A 17,887-nucleotide genomic window follows, 5' to 3' on the forward strand; every position below is an offset into this window, starting at 1 on the left:
TAGAGGGGAGATAAAGGGTGGGGGTTGTCCTGCAGTCCATCCGTCTGTATGTGTGTGTATGGAGGAGCAGTTATGGGTTAATGGACATTAAGTCTGTCCCAGTGTTATAGTTGGGGTGGAGAGTAGTGGGTGATGCACCATGATTCCCTTTAACCGACAAAAGGGTCAGAGGTCGAGGTTAAAAGTCAAACAATGCCTGCAAGGACTAGCAATCACCTGGGACGGCAGAAGAGGTCAGCGTGTGTGTGTGTTTGTGGTAATATGGGAGGATGGGACGGAAAAGGCTGCCAGGAAAGGAAAGGTGGGGAAAATGAAGGGCAGGAAGAGGACAGTGGAAAACAGAGATGCAGTGGTGAAGAAAAGAGGACAGACAGATGGGGGTTGAAAATGTTCCTCATCTCTTCCTTTTTTTTCCCGACATCCGCTCTCTTCGAAGAAACGACCCTGCTTCGCTTCTCCCTACAGGGACTCATCTTACCTCCGAATACACTCTGACAAGAAACACACACACTCAATGCACTCAGGCTAAAAAGACACACATGTGCATGAAATGACACAAATCGACAAGCACAGCCAAAATACACACCGCTCTGCAACCTAATCAGAACATGTGGCCTATTTCTCTGTATGTTTTAATGAGCTCTCCATTGTGGAGCGCTGACTGATATTATTAGGCTGCCGTGTCTCAGCTCATTAGCTAAACCAGGCTCAACAACAACACCAGCAGCTAAAAGATGATTTGATACCGCCTGCAGAGTTATGTGACACCGCAGGACCTTAAAGAGGCCATGGTGAGAGACAGAGCAAGCAAGTTAATTTGGTCGTCAAGGGAGAGCGAGGCTGAACCTCGCTTCTTACGACACAGCCAGGGATCATAAGAGTCTGTTTGATAGAAAGAAAAAAAAATACATCATCGACTGACTTCAGCCTTCTCTCCCGGCATTCATAAAGTCCTCTATAGATGTAGCTTGAAGATTCAGTGCGCAATTTTAGCAGTGGCAAGTTAAGAGAAGTAGTCGACACTGAATGGAAAACAATGCTGCAAGCTAGCTAATCTGTTTTTAGTTGATTGTTATTGCTCTATAGTGAATGGCTCAATTTTCTATATTGGCACTATATGAAATCCCTCTGCTGTGTGCTATTAAAGCAGCTGAATGAATCAAACTGACTGGACTGAAGAATGCCTTTGCTGACTTTTACATAGTTTGCACAGCTACTGTACATGCTCTCTCAAAGCTACTACTGGTGCTAACAAAGAAATCTGGTAGTGTGTTTAATGCTGGCTGACCACTATTGGCTGTGGAATGTAGTAAGTAAGTAATAGGTACTTGTACTTAATTGTTGTAGGTAACACCACCCAAATACAAATGTTTCAACATTAAAATGCTGTGTATATGTTAGTATACGTAATAATTGTCAACACTAACTAGGATTCTATCCAAATTTAATGCAAATTTTAACTACATTTTTAGAAAAATCAGCAAAAGAAAATGGGTAGAAATTTGCTTTTCACTGTGCAAATATTTTACCATCCTTTATTACAGTACTTGGAGTTCTCAAGGACTGGAACCCCTTCAGTCCCAACAGTTAGATGTTTCAGTCCTTACATTTGCATTAGCAATGCTGTCTTTTACTTTAACTGGGCCCCAACCACCTATCAGTGGCTTATGGATGTCATGGCTTCTCTAAAGCTGGAAAAGTACAAGGTAATAGACAGTGCTGGAATTCTTTTCTGAAATGGCAACCCTTAAGTCACTTAAGTGCTTACCTCTGATCAGTTGTTCCAAAACCAAACTAACTAGAAGTTATGTTTGAATAGTCAATGGTTGGATGTCATATTTTAGGTGAAGGTGAAAGTAGACAAGACAGAATTGGTACTCAACAGTAGCTTTGCTACTCAATAGTAGCTTACTAATGCCTTTGACTGTCTCCGGTTACGCGATAATTGCTTGCAGGTCGCACTGGTCCCTCAAGAGTCTTTCCGTTCCCTACAGTATGTGTCTGCTTTTACCTATTATGGACAAAGAGGATTGCAGGGTGTCCCTCCTTGCACTGTGTAAAGAGGAAGCACCATGGATAGGCTCAGTTTTTGAAACTGCCTTATTGATTATATTTCACTATGACTTTGTAAAGCATTGTTTCCTGGATTTGAAAATCATCAGTTAGTATACTGCTTTGGCCATATTATTTATGACAAACAGTTGTGCTGTTGCACTAGCATAACAGAGGAAAGAGAGGATAAAATGAGTGAAAAGCAGACACGGGCAGTAGACAATAAAAGAGGATGTGGAAATGAGAGCAAGGTATACATTTAGGATTTTCAAGCTTTTCAGATAGCTTAAACAGAAGCCATCTCCTCTGCCATTCCTCTTCCTCTTCATCTTCCCCTGTAGTGTTTACGTGCTGCCTCTTCACTTAATCCAGCCTTCAGGATGCCCACTTCACTTCGTTACCTCTCAGCACAGAGATGGAAGAGTGGATGTTAGGGGAGAAAAAAACATGAAAAATTGCAAGCCTCCCTCAACATCTCCAAATGTGTTTTTCTTTTCTTTTTCCATAACTCTCCCTCCCTGTTTCTCATCCTTTCAGCCCTTCATCCCTCGCTCCCTCCCTCCATCTCAATCTCTTCCCGGCTCACTCAAGCGTTGGCTGGCAAGGCCTCCAGCATCGATCCAATAAAGCTGGTAGTCGGCACTGCGAGGCTTGGAGAGATTTCATCCAAACCCAGCGTTTAAGCACGCTCATTTAGCAGCACGTCGCCATGATCTGATCGGGGAGGGGTAGTAGATTTTTTTCCCCTCTTTCAGCCTCTTCTTATTTTCCTCTCAAAAGTGTAATCAATAACAGTCACATTGGTTGGACATGGGCACACAAACACACTCGCTCGCACATACACACATCTCCAAATCTCAATTACCTCCCCTGCCAATCCGCCAAATAGACCAAATGTTTGTTTGCCAGCACTGGAACTTAATATTCACGTGTGGGAATAGATGAGGGAGAGCGAGTAGGAGACCTAAAATGTGCTACATTTAACAGGTATTTTCTTTCTTTTGCTGGGTTAAAGTCAATACAGTTTGACATTTTGTGCCTGTTTAAAAGTCAGTGGGTTCCCCTCTCCAATGAGCATGCACCATCAAAGGTGCCATTTCACTTGCTGATACACAGCAGCAGCAGGTGCAGAGGGGAAGCTTACAGATGGTGTGTGCATTTCAGTTCTTAGGAGGATATTTGGTCCTCATAAGAATACCAACATTAAGAAATATCCATCACTCATATCTGCAGTGGTTAGGTTAAAGTTCAGTAACTGGTTTGGAGTTACACTATAGGTTACCTTTAAGTTGAAAATAAAGGGTCAGTTCACCACTTACTACTAGTGGTGCCAAGCTATGCAGATACTTATGGTTTTATGCGCTGAGGTTTTGAGATATCCATCTCTGAGATTTCTGCTGGCATTTGAATACAATAGTAATAAATGGAAATTTTGCTTGTGGCACCCACAGCATTTAAAAATGACATTTAAATTAACAGTGTCCTCTCTTTGCACACAATGTTCCACAGACCACACCATGAGGAGTTGTCAAATGAACTACTGTCTACTGAAAAAATAATCCCCATATGAAAACTGTGGACAGAGTGTTTTGTCGATTATCCTTAAGACTTAAGACTATGGGTGTGCTTCAAACAACATGCTTATCAGATTATATAACAGTGTATGAAATCCCCTTTCCAGAGCTGCTTCTGACAATTTTTGTAACTTTTTGAAAACAGACAATCCCACAATGGTACTCACTTTACACTACGACTGGCCTAGTGTGTGAAGATGTGAAAGTAAGGCAGGGTTATCTTTTTTAATTCTTCAGGCAACTTCTTTACATGTGTTTAACCCAGTGGAGCACCATGGATAAGGGATAATAGTGTATTTGTACTATTAATTACACTGAGATCATGTAGCCTGGAGGAGGATATGATGGCAGATTTTTTCTACAGCCTTAGGGTGTGGTCGTGTAGAACAGGTACAAACACTTTTATCTTAAGATGCTGTCAAAGGACACATCATACAACCTAGTTTGTTTCAAGTATAATGAGGCCTTTAGTGACAGAGACATGGCAGCGGAAATCTCAAACACAATGTGGGAATATGAAATCATCTACAAGGTTAGATGTGACGAGAGAAGTAAAAGAAATACATTTGTCATTTGTGTGAATCAACCCTTTAACTAATAAATCTGTCTAGATTTCTTGATAAATGTGACTCTCTGTGGTGTTTTGCGGAAGAACAAGCAGAACATGTAATTTCTTTCAGAACTGTGTTATCTCCCAGTTGGCATCATTGAGCATGGAGGTTTGTCAGCACAGGTGGCTGCAGCAAATCAACTGATGACAGCCATCCAACATAATTAAAAGAAAAGTTATTTTCACACTCAGACACTCAACTAGTGAAACAGCCGATTAAAAAGAAAATAATTTATATCAAGCTGTTCATGGTTGATTTAACACTTGTTTTTTAATAAGTGATGTGTTTCATCTTGAATGTGAGTGTGCTTAACACATTTATGCCACTTACTGATGTCACTTAGTTCCAAGTGATGGTATGATATATCATAAAGCTTAAGGTGCTGGCAGGTCCTCACAAGCATACAAAAACAAACGTAGGAGTGTGTCATTGTGTGCGCTGTTTTAATGTGAAATTCTTCTCCTCGCCCTGTGCATCAGTCACACCTGCAGCACAGTAACAAGTCAATCATCCTGAGCCGTTATTGGACTGTAATGCCGCTCTGTAGCCGCACACTTGACATGTTCATTAGGTATAAACCAATTCATTTACAACACAGTGCTATTGGATTGTCCTTGCCTCGACATTCATTTCCCAACACATTGGTGTTTGATGCGTTGCCAGCACCAATTAACTTTGATAACTCAGCCCCAGTTTAATATACTGCTGCTGAATTGGCTTGACAAGAGTGCAGCGATAAGCTATTTCTGAGCTTTTTGAGTGGCGATAGCTGGATTATCGCTCAGAGTGAGGGAGGGACAGGGAAAACTTTCCTGCGTAACCCCCACGGCCAAAAGTCATTAAAACGTTTGGTTTGTTTTGGTTGGCAGACACTCACGCACAGAGGCACATACACTGATTATAGCTATGTCCTTGTTGGCTTTCATGATTTGCATAACTCATTTCTGTTTTACATTATTGTGGATTTTGATGACCATGTTCAATTTTATAGAACATGTTGTCAAAGTGAGAAATTTATCTTTTAGTACAGCTTGAATGTATGAAGGGTTTTGTGCGGCTCTTTGAAAAATGTGCATGTCGTAAAAACTGTTGTGACAAAATTGTTTCTGATAAACAACCAAGTCAATAAAGAAAGTGAATTGCTGCTTCCAGCTGATGTGTTGGTTTTTCTTTCTGTCTGGCAGGCTACCAGGAGCTCTCTCAAGTCCCCCCCGATCAACTGATTGATTCCTCGATCCATCACTCAACGCCAGTTTTGACGAATGGGCACTGACATGAGAGCCATGGGCGGGACCAAGGTCTTGCTCCTGGTGATTCTGGTTGGATGGGAGAAGTCGCTGGGTCTGAACTGGAACCCAGTCCCACGCAAGACTGTTCGATACCAGGGTGAGTGAGCAGTGTTGTACCAGCTGATAGAGAAGTTTGACCTCAGTGGCCACTGAAACTGAAGAGCCAGACTTAATAATGTTCCTTTCTGGTAGCAGTCCCTGTGTTGATTTGTCTTCTGTTACTTGAAACGTGAAAATATTTTTATGTATATACTTTATTATTATTTTTATTTTTATTTTTATTATTAAGAAAAGACTGGCATTTTGTTGTAGCAGTACACAAAAATTACTTTTGAAGATATGGATAACTGAATAATTAACATACAGTTGGTCCCAGTACTTGGCAAAGTAGTGACTATTGATGAACTACTAGAGCAAAATGCTAACTCGCTAACCAGCCTGTAACATGCTCTCAGAGAGAAGCTTGTTCTCTGTACTGGGCCGATGCTAGGCTTGCAGACAGTATACATCTGTTAAAAGCTCATTGGCTTGGTTGCTAATAGACAGTTAAGTTGACACATTTAATTCAATAGGCATTTGTACCTTGTAAGCTACAGTAGCTTTTTCCATTTTGGAGTCCATGGCTGTCCGTTCCCACTGAGGTCAGTACTGTCGTGATGGTTTGTTATTGGTCAAAATGCTTGTCAAAGTTCACAAAAGTTCAAATTGACACAAAATGTGGATTTACACAGCCCCTGCTAACGTGTCATTTGATTGCAGAACCTCCACTGGGAAATTTTAGATTTTGCTGGGAAATTTGCTGTTTGGTGGTATGACCCAGCCGTATTATGAGGATTTAATAGGCTAACAGCTGTTCCTAGAATCCTCCAACTTGTCACTGGGGTGATTTATCTGGTTGAACATCTGATACAAAACTGGTGATTATAAAAATGGATTCCATTACAGCAATCAGGGAAGATCTCATATTATTGGTGGAAGATTTCTGATTTTTGTCAAGAGGCCCACATCGACCCTCAGTAAAACAATACATCAGTCTAATCCCAGCGCTCAACTGTGTTTGCACTCTTTATCTCGGCCCTCCTCTGCAGCCAGGCCCAGCTTTCTTCACTCAACAATGCCAATTGTTGCAAGCTGAGAAATAGTCTTTTTTTAATCCCTCAAAGGGGAAGTGCTGTATTTTCTCTCTTGGGGATTATGGAAATACCATAGAGAGGAAAAAAATATGGGAAAAAAGCTATATTTTCTCACCTCTCTATACCACCTATCCCACCTTTCATCCTGTATCTATCCCTTCTGTCTGTTCTCTTCCTCCTCTTTCTTTTTGCCTTTTATCCCTCCCCTCCCCTTTTTTGCTTTGTATGCTGCGGCTCATCATATGAACCCAAAATGCTCTCATGCCGTTTTCACAAAGAGCTCCGATTTCAGCCGCTCTCGAGGAGAATGGCGCATGGTGGTGGTGTGTGGGGATATTTCAAAAGCTGCTTTCTCATACTGCTATCGCCCATCCCCCACTCCTCCCCTTTTCTTTTTTTTTTTCATACAGCCCTCCTTCCTCCTCTCATCCCTTCGTGCTACAGACATCAGTGGTGTTGTGGTGCAATGTGAGGACAGAGAAGGGGGGGGGGCACTATCGATAGGGTGTCAATAGTTTCTGGGGAAATGCTCCACTGTGACAAAGCAAAGCCAGCATTGGCAGAGAGCTGCCCAGATCTGTGCTGCAGTTTGGCCAGTGCTCAGCTGTGGTAAAGACACACCAGACAGGGCAGACAGGGACAGCTGCACACACATGGTCTTATATGGAAGTAACAAGGGAAAAAGGCACTACCAAAAAGGATCTCATTTTCAGTAGTTTTCTGAAAGACGGGTGAATACATTTGCCTGTAGAGACAAGATAACTCCCCTCACTTCTAGTTCAGCCGTACTGTTTTTTTTTTCAGGAACATCTCAGAAATAAAAGCCCTGTCATGAAACACAGGAGAAGGCAGATCACGTCACTTGTATCATACTTGATTCAAGTGTGGCACTTGAGTGCAGAATGATTCTTGACGCAAATTGATTTGCATTGGAAACAAGTGGGATTATCTTACCCCACTGACAGATTTCTCCACTTGGTTAAAGAAAAATGAGATTTTCAGGCTCAATACTGGGTTAAATGACTTATATGGATGGATTCTTGCTACAGTGCTGAGGAGGAGATAGGAAAGAGACGAAATGGAAAAACAAAGCTGCAGAGAGAGGGAGGGATAGATTGGATGGGAGAAGTGGGATGAAAAGAGAGAGAGGAGATATATAATGGAAAGAAAGCAAGAAAGAGAGAAAGGTAGAAAGACATAGAGAGATGAGGAGAGAGAGGCCAGTCACTAACTGCCTTAAAAGGACAGAAAGTATTTTCAGACGAAAGACTGAGAAAAAGGAAAACACACACAAACACACACACACACACACACACACACACACACAGAGACACACACACACTCCACTGGCCATTAACCCTGTGTTTCATTTTGTATGGAAATATCTCCCAGCACAGGCACACAGAAACAGCATCCATATTAACATGTGTGTGTGCATGTGTATGTGTGCGAGCTGCTGTTTGTATGCAGTGTGAGTTTTCAAGACAGAGTCAAGAAGACAAGGCAATAAAAAGTAAGTGAGGGGCACAGAGGGCGTGTGTGTTTATACCTATGTGTAGAGAGAGAGTGTGTGTGTGTAGCTGTGAGTCTTTCTATCTAATCCCCCTTTGTTTATATGTGTGTGAGTGTGTGTACTGCTTAGGCTGGCAGTCTGAGGGATTTGGAGCTCTGGGGCAGTGTAGGAGGGGCGTGTATGTGTGTGTGTGTGTGTGTGTGTGTGTGTTTTTGAGTAGGGCAGAGATGGTTAAAAAGATAATATTTACCCCCACCTTCCCACCCACCACCACCACCCCCGCCCAACAATTACATGAGGAAAAAACACAAACATCCTCTCTCTCTTTGTGCGTCTCTCTTTCTCTCACAATCTGTCTACTTCTTCTCTTTATCTTTAAAAGTCACGTGTTGACATTTCAAATTTTTGGCCGTTGTTATTCCTCACCAGCCACTCGTCACATTTATGGAAGGCAAAAAAAAAAAAACAACCAAAAAAAAACACTGTTGGCTCCTAATGAGACATTTTACGTACACACATTATGTACGGCTCTCATAGAGCTGCTAATGAGTGTTGTAAATTTACATACTTTTCATTTTTCTCCCATTTTCTCTCACTCTAATCGCTGACATGGTGCATGTATCTTGATTTTGTTTCACTTTTATGTGGATTATATTTCATATTCATGGTCATATTGTACAAGTTTCTCATTGATCATTTTTTGCCAAAGGTCTTCTCATCCATACATTTTTACTTAATGTGAAAGGATGGGGCTGATGTTATTCTGTATTTTTCTTACTGTCAACTAATTCTGCGAAAAGACCAAAATTAACAATATGTTAGTATATCTTTCACTACTTTGTGATATGTCTCCCTCAGCCCCTAGCCCACTGGTCCCTACTGGAGAGATAAATCTTTTAAATACAGCTCATAAATACATAGTTTCACTAATTTCCTAAATCAGCTGGGCACTGTAGTTTTTAGCAAACCTTACTACAATAGGAATAAATAGAGCAGTTGCTGGGGACTTGGGAATTAATGCACCAGGGCAGTGTTTTAGCCATGTTAATGGTAATGAAGGAACATGTCACCCACTGAGGAATAAAATATATCTGGCTTTGGCCACTGGAAATACTTGTGAGTAGAGTCATAGTGTTTCAAGTCATTATGGAATCTAGAACTTTGGAAATTAGTTCAGTTAGTTCATTTGACTGCTAGCCACCTTAGTCACAAATAGCTACTGTCAGACACTGGTGATTGATGATTGATTTTTAAAAGCATTCATGCATGTTGACAACAGCAGAGTCCTTGTATATTTAAATATGATAATCCGATTTAACATCTTTTGTCTGTTGGTGTGCAACGCCAAATACTCCTTTGATCACCTGCTGTAGAAGTGATTCAAAGTTGTCAAGAGTTTCAGGAGTTTTTGTAACATAATTTTAAATCCTTGGGGATGATATCAATTTAGTTGAAATAAAAAAAAAAACTTAAGCCCAAGTAAAGTCACAGCTAGCCTATGTAACTTTTGCCTAACAATAACCAATTTATATTTACAGGATAATGGTAATTGATAAAAGGTTATGTAACAGCAACTTAAGCAGAGAATAGAAAAGTCAGAAAAAGAAACTCAATAATGTTAGTATTAGCAATATTTATAGTTTGCTGACTTTAGCTACCACAAACGACTTGTCATACCAGATTAAGCAAGGCTGTAGTTTACTGGGCTAAGCATTACTTGAATCAACTCTTGAGTTACATAATAAGAGCAGATTTTATGTCCTTTCTCTCATTTCTCTCTGCCTCTCACCTCTGCTTCTTTTGTTTTCTGTCACTGACCTACTCTGTCCTTCCTCCTATTTCTTACTGAATTAGCCACAGCTGATTACAGCATCCACCATGCTGTTTTAAGCTATTTTCACGTCCTTAACCTGGCAAATTTCCACTGACCACAGCTTCAGCTGATAACACCTCTGCCTTTCCCCACTCCATTTTTTTACTCATACTCAAACAAACACACTCCCTTTCTCTTTTTTGGTTTCTCCTGTTGAGTTCAAACACACACAGACACACAGAGGCCAGTAAGCCAAAACTATGACAAAACACAGGAGCTGTGGTCAAACAAAGAAAGAAAGAAAAAGAGGAAGAAAAGAGAGGAGGTGAAGGGAGTAGAGGAAATAGAGCCCTTTAGAAACTTGATAGTTTGTTTGAAAATCTAGCCAGCTTTTATGCAGAAAATGAGCCCTGTATCTTTAAAGAAAAGCCAAAGCAAATGTATGCCTCTTGATTTAGAAAAAGAAAGATAGAATGAGAGATGGTGGGATAAAAAAAAAACAGAGCAGAAGGAGAGTGGAAAAGGGCTGGGCCTCTGACCTTCAGAAACCTCTCTCTCCCTCCCTCTCTCTCTCTCTCTCTCTCTCTCTTCACTCTCTCTCTCTCCCTCTCTCTCAACCTCTCTTCTTTTCCCTTCTGTCTCTCTGCCATATCTCCCCAAACCCTCCAATTACAGTAATGAGTGGTTGAGAGCGTGGCAGAGGAGGAGGCAGAGAGAGGCTGTGCGTGACTGGGAGGATAGATGGGGGAGAAGGAAGGAGGGATGGAGGAAGGAGATTCATCACAGCTTTTTTATCTGCATTGAGTGTCACTCATCCCCTGACCCTTCGCTGATAGGTCAGTGAAGATTAACAGCCGGGACCAGATGTCGGGACCTGGAGTGCTCTGTGTTGTCATACTGACTTTGTGGGAGCTGATGTGTGGGCAAGTGGGCATGTGGATTAAAATGAAAATGCTACTCGAAGGCTGCACTTATCCAGAGCACATTCTTGTGGCAGGAGTGCCATGGTTGAATTGATGCACTGATTTGCCACCTGTGATGCTGTATTAAAAATCACAGCAATCCATCATCCCTATTCTTAAAACAAAAATGTGACATATGGGCATAAGTAATTTTCAGATTCTCCATGTGAAATGTAAGACATGACACATGAGAGCAACAACAACAATGTGAAATAAGTTGCTTTCACACATGCACAGCAGACCTAGACACTATCTAGCCGAGCTGTATGTATGAGTGCAAATGTCCAAATCAGTCAGACTTTATGCTGCTAGCTCCCTAGCATAAAATCAGTGTAATGTCCGACTGACTCCATGTGTAAATAGAGCAGGTAACTAACTGTCCAGAGAATTCATAACAAGCAGGTGGACGTTCTCTCTTGAATGCTCTACCTGTTCCACCTCAACCAAACAGAACATTTCCAGTGGGTGAGAAAGTGCCTCACACTGTGTCACAAAATGACACAAAATGTGACATTTTGACATTTTCTTTACCTGTTCTGGCAACCTGTTCATCATGCACATGCAGCACATGGGGATACAAACTGTGTACAAGAATAATTAGTTGGAGTACTACACATCAGTATTTGGAACTAGTTGGACAGAAAGGTGTTGTACTCTAGTACTTTAGGGTTGGTGGTTCAATCCCCAACTATTCCTGTCTACATTTTAATGAGTCAGATTCTAAACCGCAGATTGCTCCCACTGTAAAATGAGAATTGCGTTGGAACAAAACATTTGAGCACTGAGGTAACCAATAAATGATTGACAGATTGATCAGTTATGACAGCCATACTGCACTGGCTTTTGTGGAACCTAAATTGTCTCTTTTATGACTTTTTGACTATAATCTGAGGATGTTTTATCATTATCATGCTGGGTTTGAGGACAGTGTTTTATGGTCTTAATGGCTTTTCACTTCAACAAGAATTACCCCTCTTGTGAATCACCAAATACTTGTAATTTCTGGCATTTACAATTTTTCAGCTAGACAAATTCCAAAACTATACAGTGCCATTCTGCACCACTGAGCCCCTCAGACTCCTCTCTATCTCTCTTTGTGTTTCATCACCGCCACAACATTGTGCAAAAAGGCCTAACTCTCCCCAGCTGGCGCCCACCACTGTACCAGTCATACACGCCGAACCATGACGCTTGGAATGGAAAAGCCTCACATGTGGCATCAACCAGCTCTTGATTTGTTCTGCTTGTTGTGGATTGCAATGGCGACCCCCCACCAAGTGAAGCTGTTTTCATCCCCCCCGCTTTCATCTCCCCCCATACACCACCCTCCAGTGGGCTCACTTGTTCACTTGTGTTAATCCACTTTTACCACTTCCTCTCCTCCCACTCTCCAATCCCTTCATCTCGCTCTCTTCCAAGTCTGTTGAATTCAGTTGCTTTTTATTTCCATGACTGTTTATCAGACACAATAATGATGAAGCTGTATAGGAGATACAAGTGCTACATGACCAATAAACAAGGGCTTACACATTTAAGCCATGGAGAGATGAGTCATTATTCAGCTTAAACACGTTCTTTAATTATTCATTCATCAGTGTACGCACTTTTATTCTTTATAGCATATTGACTCAGTCATGAGCGAATTAAGTACATGAATTCCTTCAACTACAGTCTGAATAATTCTATGAACGTCATTCATTCTTAATTTACAATAGCATTTAATCTATATTAACCTAAATTCAACACACAATTGACAAAAGGTATTTCTGCAGATCCAGCCTGTAAAGTCACATATATCTTTCCCTTTCTTGTCTCTCTATCTCCATGCTCTCATTCTGTCTCACACCTGACTCTGCTGTGAACTTGTCGTCTGTTCAGCAGACAAAGCTCGTGCATCCACGTGGGATTGTGTGTGTCTTTGTGCGCACAGTGTTGTTGTTTTTCCTTCAAAGAGGGTACCTGCTCAGATGAAGGTCTGACGGAGCTGTGCGCGCACACTCGGGTACGTCTGCATGTTTGTGTGGGCGCTGCGCAACGTCTCTCCCTCCTCTGTCTGTCTGTCTCTGCCTCTCATTCGGTGTTTGTCGCTGCTTCAAAGCTCTCCCTAAAATAGGCCTTTAATCATAGTTTGGTGTGTGAGTGGCTCGGTGGTTAGAAGCTATAAGCAGAGGCTGGGTGTATTTATAGCAGGCAGGGAGGGGGAAGGCTGGAGCTCCGCTGGAAGGCTGATGGAGGCAGATCACAGAGGCGAGGGCCCGGTTCGAGACCTTTTCAGCCAGCCATGAAGCAACAGGCGCTCCCCACCCCCTCCCCTCCACCTCCTCCTTCTCCTCTCCACGTCGCATGGGAGTTCTGTTTGGTCCAGCTTGGCTTGGCTCAGTTTGGTTTGGGCTGGGCTGTGACATGACCCTGAGATACCCTGCAATGAAGTGTGTACATGCATGCATGCACATCTAGGATTGCAGACACATATGTTATAAAGAATGCATACTCAGTACATACTGTTTTTGACCAGTTGTCATAACAAAATAAACAGCTACAAGAATTAGAAAAAACAATGTTTTCCTCACAGTAAACTGCCATTCTGGTTTTGGTTTGGACCATTGAGCATGTTTGTACATAGTTCTCATTACTTGTGACAGTTTTCCAAAGAATCACATCGCAGCTTGATTTCCTTTCAGCCAACCTTTGATTTCAGTTACTCAACTCTCACAGCCTTGAAACTCGCTTGAGATAGCTAATCCATCAAAGTGAACTTTATTTTGTCCCCGTTGCTGCATTCTAAAAAGCTATAACATTCAATACATTAGAGTTGGCTGCTGAAGTGCGACCTCTGATTGCAAGTAATGAACAAATTAACATTATGCTTCCCATAAAGATGAGGTTTTCTTTCTACACTGCATTACATTTATGTTTCATTATTGTTGCGTGGCACTGCAGCTGTATGCAGGAACTGTATGAACACCTTGTAGTGCATTTAAGGACACTGTGACTTTCAGTACTCTGAACATTTAGTCTGCCAGACATCAAATGTTGTTGTAGCTTCTTGAAATGGACCAAAACAGCCTAGATATTCTGATACGGTACTGTTCACAAAAGCAAACAAAAGCTAACCCTAACCCTAACGTGGTGAAAAGTAACAAAGTACATTTCAACATCAAGTACTGTCCTTCAGCATAATTTCTGAACTTGTACTTTACTTTTTTCTGCTACTTTATACTTTAACACCAGCATTTCAGAAGGAATTTTGGTACTTTTTACCCCCACTACATTTATTCAATAACTTTAGTCACTGTATACTCAGAAGATTAATATTTTAATATACTATACAATGAGTTTAGAAAATAGAAGGTATTGCTATAGAATGAAATGCCCACAGTGCACAAACGAGTGAATATTAGCTTCGCCTCAACCAGCTACATCAGCTGCTTACACATTACATCAGCATTACATCAATAATAATTAATTCAGTAATTTAATACATAATAACATATGGCTTACAGGGCCCTTTTTCTGCTTAATACACACTTTTACTTGATTCTTAAATTAGAATTTAAATAGGCTAATTGTAAATTTGAATTTTAAGTAACTGTAAAATGCTTAGCTTAAATGCAAGGCCATCTTTCCCTTTTCACTTGAGACCATTTAAAATGAAGCAATGTCTCATTTAAAGAAAAAAAATGTGTGAAATGTCAAGAAAGAAAAAACAAAACAGATTTATTGGTGTCTTAGTCCCTTTAATCATCTGATGACCCTATATAGATATATCTTGGTATCCCTCAGAGGTGCCAAGGCTGGCACCCACTGATGTAGTATATATATATATATATATATATATATATATATACATAATACATCATAATACATAACTCTAGTTAAGAGGCTAAAATGTGCACAAGTGCTTATGTTGCTCTTTAAAAGGCAATTTATCTTCATATGTCCTACTAACATGATGCATTAAATGTATTTACTTCAAAATCAGACCTGCAAAGGTGGTAAACATCTCTTTATTTAAATCCTTGTATTATTATCAGTGATGTATTATCCACCCACACAAATGCCTGTCACACTCTCTTTGTCTCATTCTATTACCTGCTTTTATCACAGCCTCACACCCATCTAAAGACACACACACACACACACACACACACACACACACACACACACACACACACACACGCACACACACACACACACACAGCCAGTGAAGAGGTCTTGTAGTGCAGCCTCTGATCATCCCTGTTACCAGTGGGACTGACCTCGGTCAGGCCCTCTGGGTTTTGTGTTCTCCCTTTCTCTTCTGCCTTTTTATTTTTGCCCTATTGTTTATATTTCTCTCATCATCTGTTGAAGCCATTACATCTCCCTTTGTCTCCGCTCTCTATTTCTTATTCACACTCTTTTATTTGTTTTCTTCCTCTTCTTCTGATCCCAAGCTGTTGTCTCCATGCATCAAAGGCCTTGTAATTTATCCCAAACCACACCTACACACACTCACACATACACACACACACACACACACACACCATGTCCTTAAACTGATGGAAAAATCTTAAAATAATACTGAAAGATTTCAATAGTTTTCAAATGTGATTCTTTTCAGCATTCAGTACAGTGACAGAGGTCTGTGTGCTGCATTACCATAGGCATATTCAGAAAAAGGTTAGTTGTACAACATGTTTTCAACTTCATGCAGGAGACAACGTTTTATTTGGTAGCTTATTTTTTCCTTAAATTCAATTCCATACAGCTGTAAAAACAAATGCAAAAGACAGATGTTACAGATGTTGTTTACATAAATGTAAACTGACACTGTGTCTTTCAAAAAACACACACACAAATACTGATGAACCTCAGGTGTGGACAGTCTTGGTCCTGTTACAGGGAAACACACATTCAAGCGGGTTACAACCTCACACCCACACAAACACACACACACACACACAGGTAGCCTCAGGGCTGCCACAGTGTGGTGGCAGATGGTAAATGCATCTGCCTGTATCGCCTCTTAATGACAGAGCTGCTGATCACTTCAAACAAGCCACTCAGAGCAAAACGTTCCCTCTGTTGGTGGAGAGACGTTCAAGTCACCGAGCAGGTACCCTGGAGAACTATTCAGGACTCTGCATTGGAGTGTGTGTGCATACAGACGTGCACTGATTTGTGTGTATGTAGCTACATATCTCGACACAAGTTTGAATTCGTGTGTGTGCGTGCATGCCTGCCTGCCTGTGTGAGTGTGTGTATGTGTGTGTGTGTGTGAGTACCTCAGTAAAAGTGTGTCAGCTCTGGCGTTTTTTTGCCTGGCTGTGTGGAACACAGCAGATGTGCTCAGTTCTCCCCTGAGGATGCTGCCTCTCTCTCTCTCTCTCTCTTTCTCTCTCTCTCTCTCTCTTCACTCACTCTCATCTAGCCTGCTCATCCGTACATACCCTCCAATGTTTATACACCGCTGCTCTTCAGATAATAAGCTGACTTCAGTACTTATCCCCCTTCCTTCCTTTGGCTGCTAATTCCCTCCTCTCTTCTAGCTCTCTCCTTCCATCCTTCTGCATCTCTTTCAACATGTCGCTTCTCCAGTTTTTTAACCTTAACTTATCCAGATTTTCTATAATGTATGCTGCATGTTCACAGTTAAGCACACCTTCTCACAGATGGAAGTCAGTTAGCATCAGGGTTTCAGTGGAGAGTTTTATTGCCCCAAGGTGGTTAAATATTGTTTCAGAGGTTTGTTACACTTACACTCAACCACTGAAACAAAAAAAGTTCTGAGTTGGAGGTCTAAAGCTCAAATTACTCTGGGGCCACTGACCGAGTTGGTCTCTAAGGAATGATCTGTGGTGTCTTTGGGGGTAAAAATAAATAAATATTTTGGTGTCAGATGACATGTGTGCAGTGGTTATCAGAGTGTGTCATATGTGACAGCATGTATAGTCAGAAACAGCTTACTAAGGTTGAAAAATTATGTCCAAGATTCTTGTTTTTCTTGATTTTGGTGCCACCCCTGGTCTAAAACTGTCACTACATCAGTGTTAGAATAAAATGACCTCCTGTGCAGCAGGTGTAAAAAGAGATAACCTTGTAACTAAAGCAACAAAAAACAAACATTCCATGAAATGGTTTCAGGTTGTGCGACCACTGTATGCTGTCGCAGTTTCATTTCAAGTTATTAAAAATCTGTGTATAATATCAGTTTTTCAGTCAGGTCAGTCAAGTCCTTTTGGTTTTTGACAAATTGCACAGTTAGGAACAGCTTGCTAAATGTTAAATGTGAGATTTAAAATTTGAAATTGTCTCACTGGACAGATCTGGAGATAGACAGTTCATTCTTAAGCTTGGAAACAGCAGTTGATAAAGCAGTTTCCACTCAAGGTCCTCTTAATAACTTGAGCTTTCGACCATATCACATGTAATAGTAAAGTTGTCGTGGAGCTGTCGATGTTCAAACATTTCCTTATTTGGAGCACTTTTGGTAGTTGTGATTCCTGTTTGCTCAGAAGTTGAGATTGTTTTTTTTAATTTTGGTACCACCTTTGGTATAAAATGCTCAATGTATTATATGATTGCACTCAGCTGTAAGCAGTGTGGGCATCATAGTGGTGCAGGGGTTAGCGCTGTCACCTCGCAGCAAGAAGGTTCCAGTTTCAAGCCTCCAGGTTCTCCAGCTTCCTCCCACAGTCCAAAGACATGCAGGTTAGGTTAATTGGTGACTCTGAATTGCCCATAGGCGTGAGGGTGAGTGTGAATGGTTGTTTGTCTCAATATGTCAGCCCTGCAGTAGACTGGCAATCTGTCCAGTGTCAGCTGGAACCTTTGACCCTCAAAAGATAAGGTAATATATGGATGGATGAAAGCATTGGTTTTGTGTAAAAATGAAAAATATCACTTCCTATGCAGCAGGTATTGAAAGGGATCAGTGGATTAAAAGAAAAAGGATAAA

General features: G+C 41.1%; 1 protein-coding gene across 2 annotated transcripts in view; it reads left to right on the forward strand.

Moving 5' to 3' along the window:
* sema4c (sema domain, immunoglobulin domain (Ig), transmembrane domain (TM) and short cytoplasmic domain, (semaphorin) 4C) overlaps positions 1-17,887 on the forward strand; it is an 89,883-nt gene that overhangs the window by 40,424 nt on the left and 31,572 nt on the right. For both annotated transcript variants that reach the window (XM_018669298.2, XM_018669299.2), the window contains exon 3: positions 5,422-5,623. In XM_018669298.2, coding sequence (XP_018524814.1) covers positions 5,500-5,623 — 124 coding nt within the window. In that variant the 5' untranslated portion in view covers positions 5,422-5,499. The remainder of the gene's footprint in view (positions 1-5,421; positions 5,624-17,887) is intronic.

Source organism: Lates calcarifer, linkage group LG13 (genome assembly GCF_001640805.2).
Source record: "Lates calcarifer isolate ASB-BC8 linkage group LG13, TLL_Latcal_v3, whole genome shotgun sequence".
Classification (NCBI taxonomy): domain Eukaryota; kingdom Metazoa; phylum Chordata; class Actinopteri; family Centropomidae; genus Lates; species Lates calcarifer.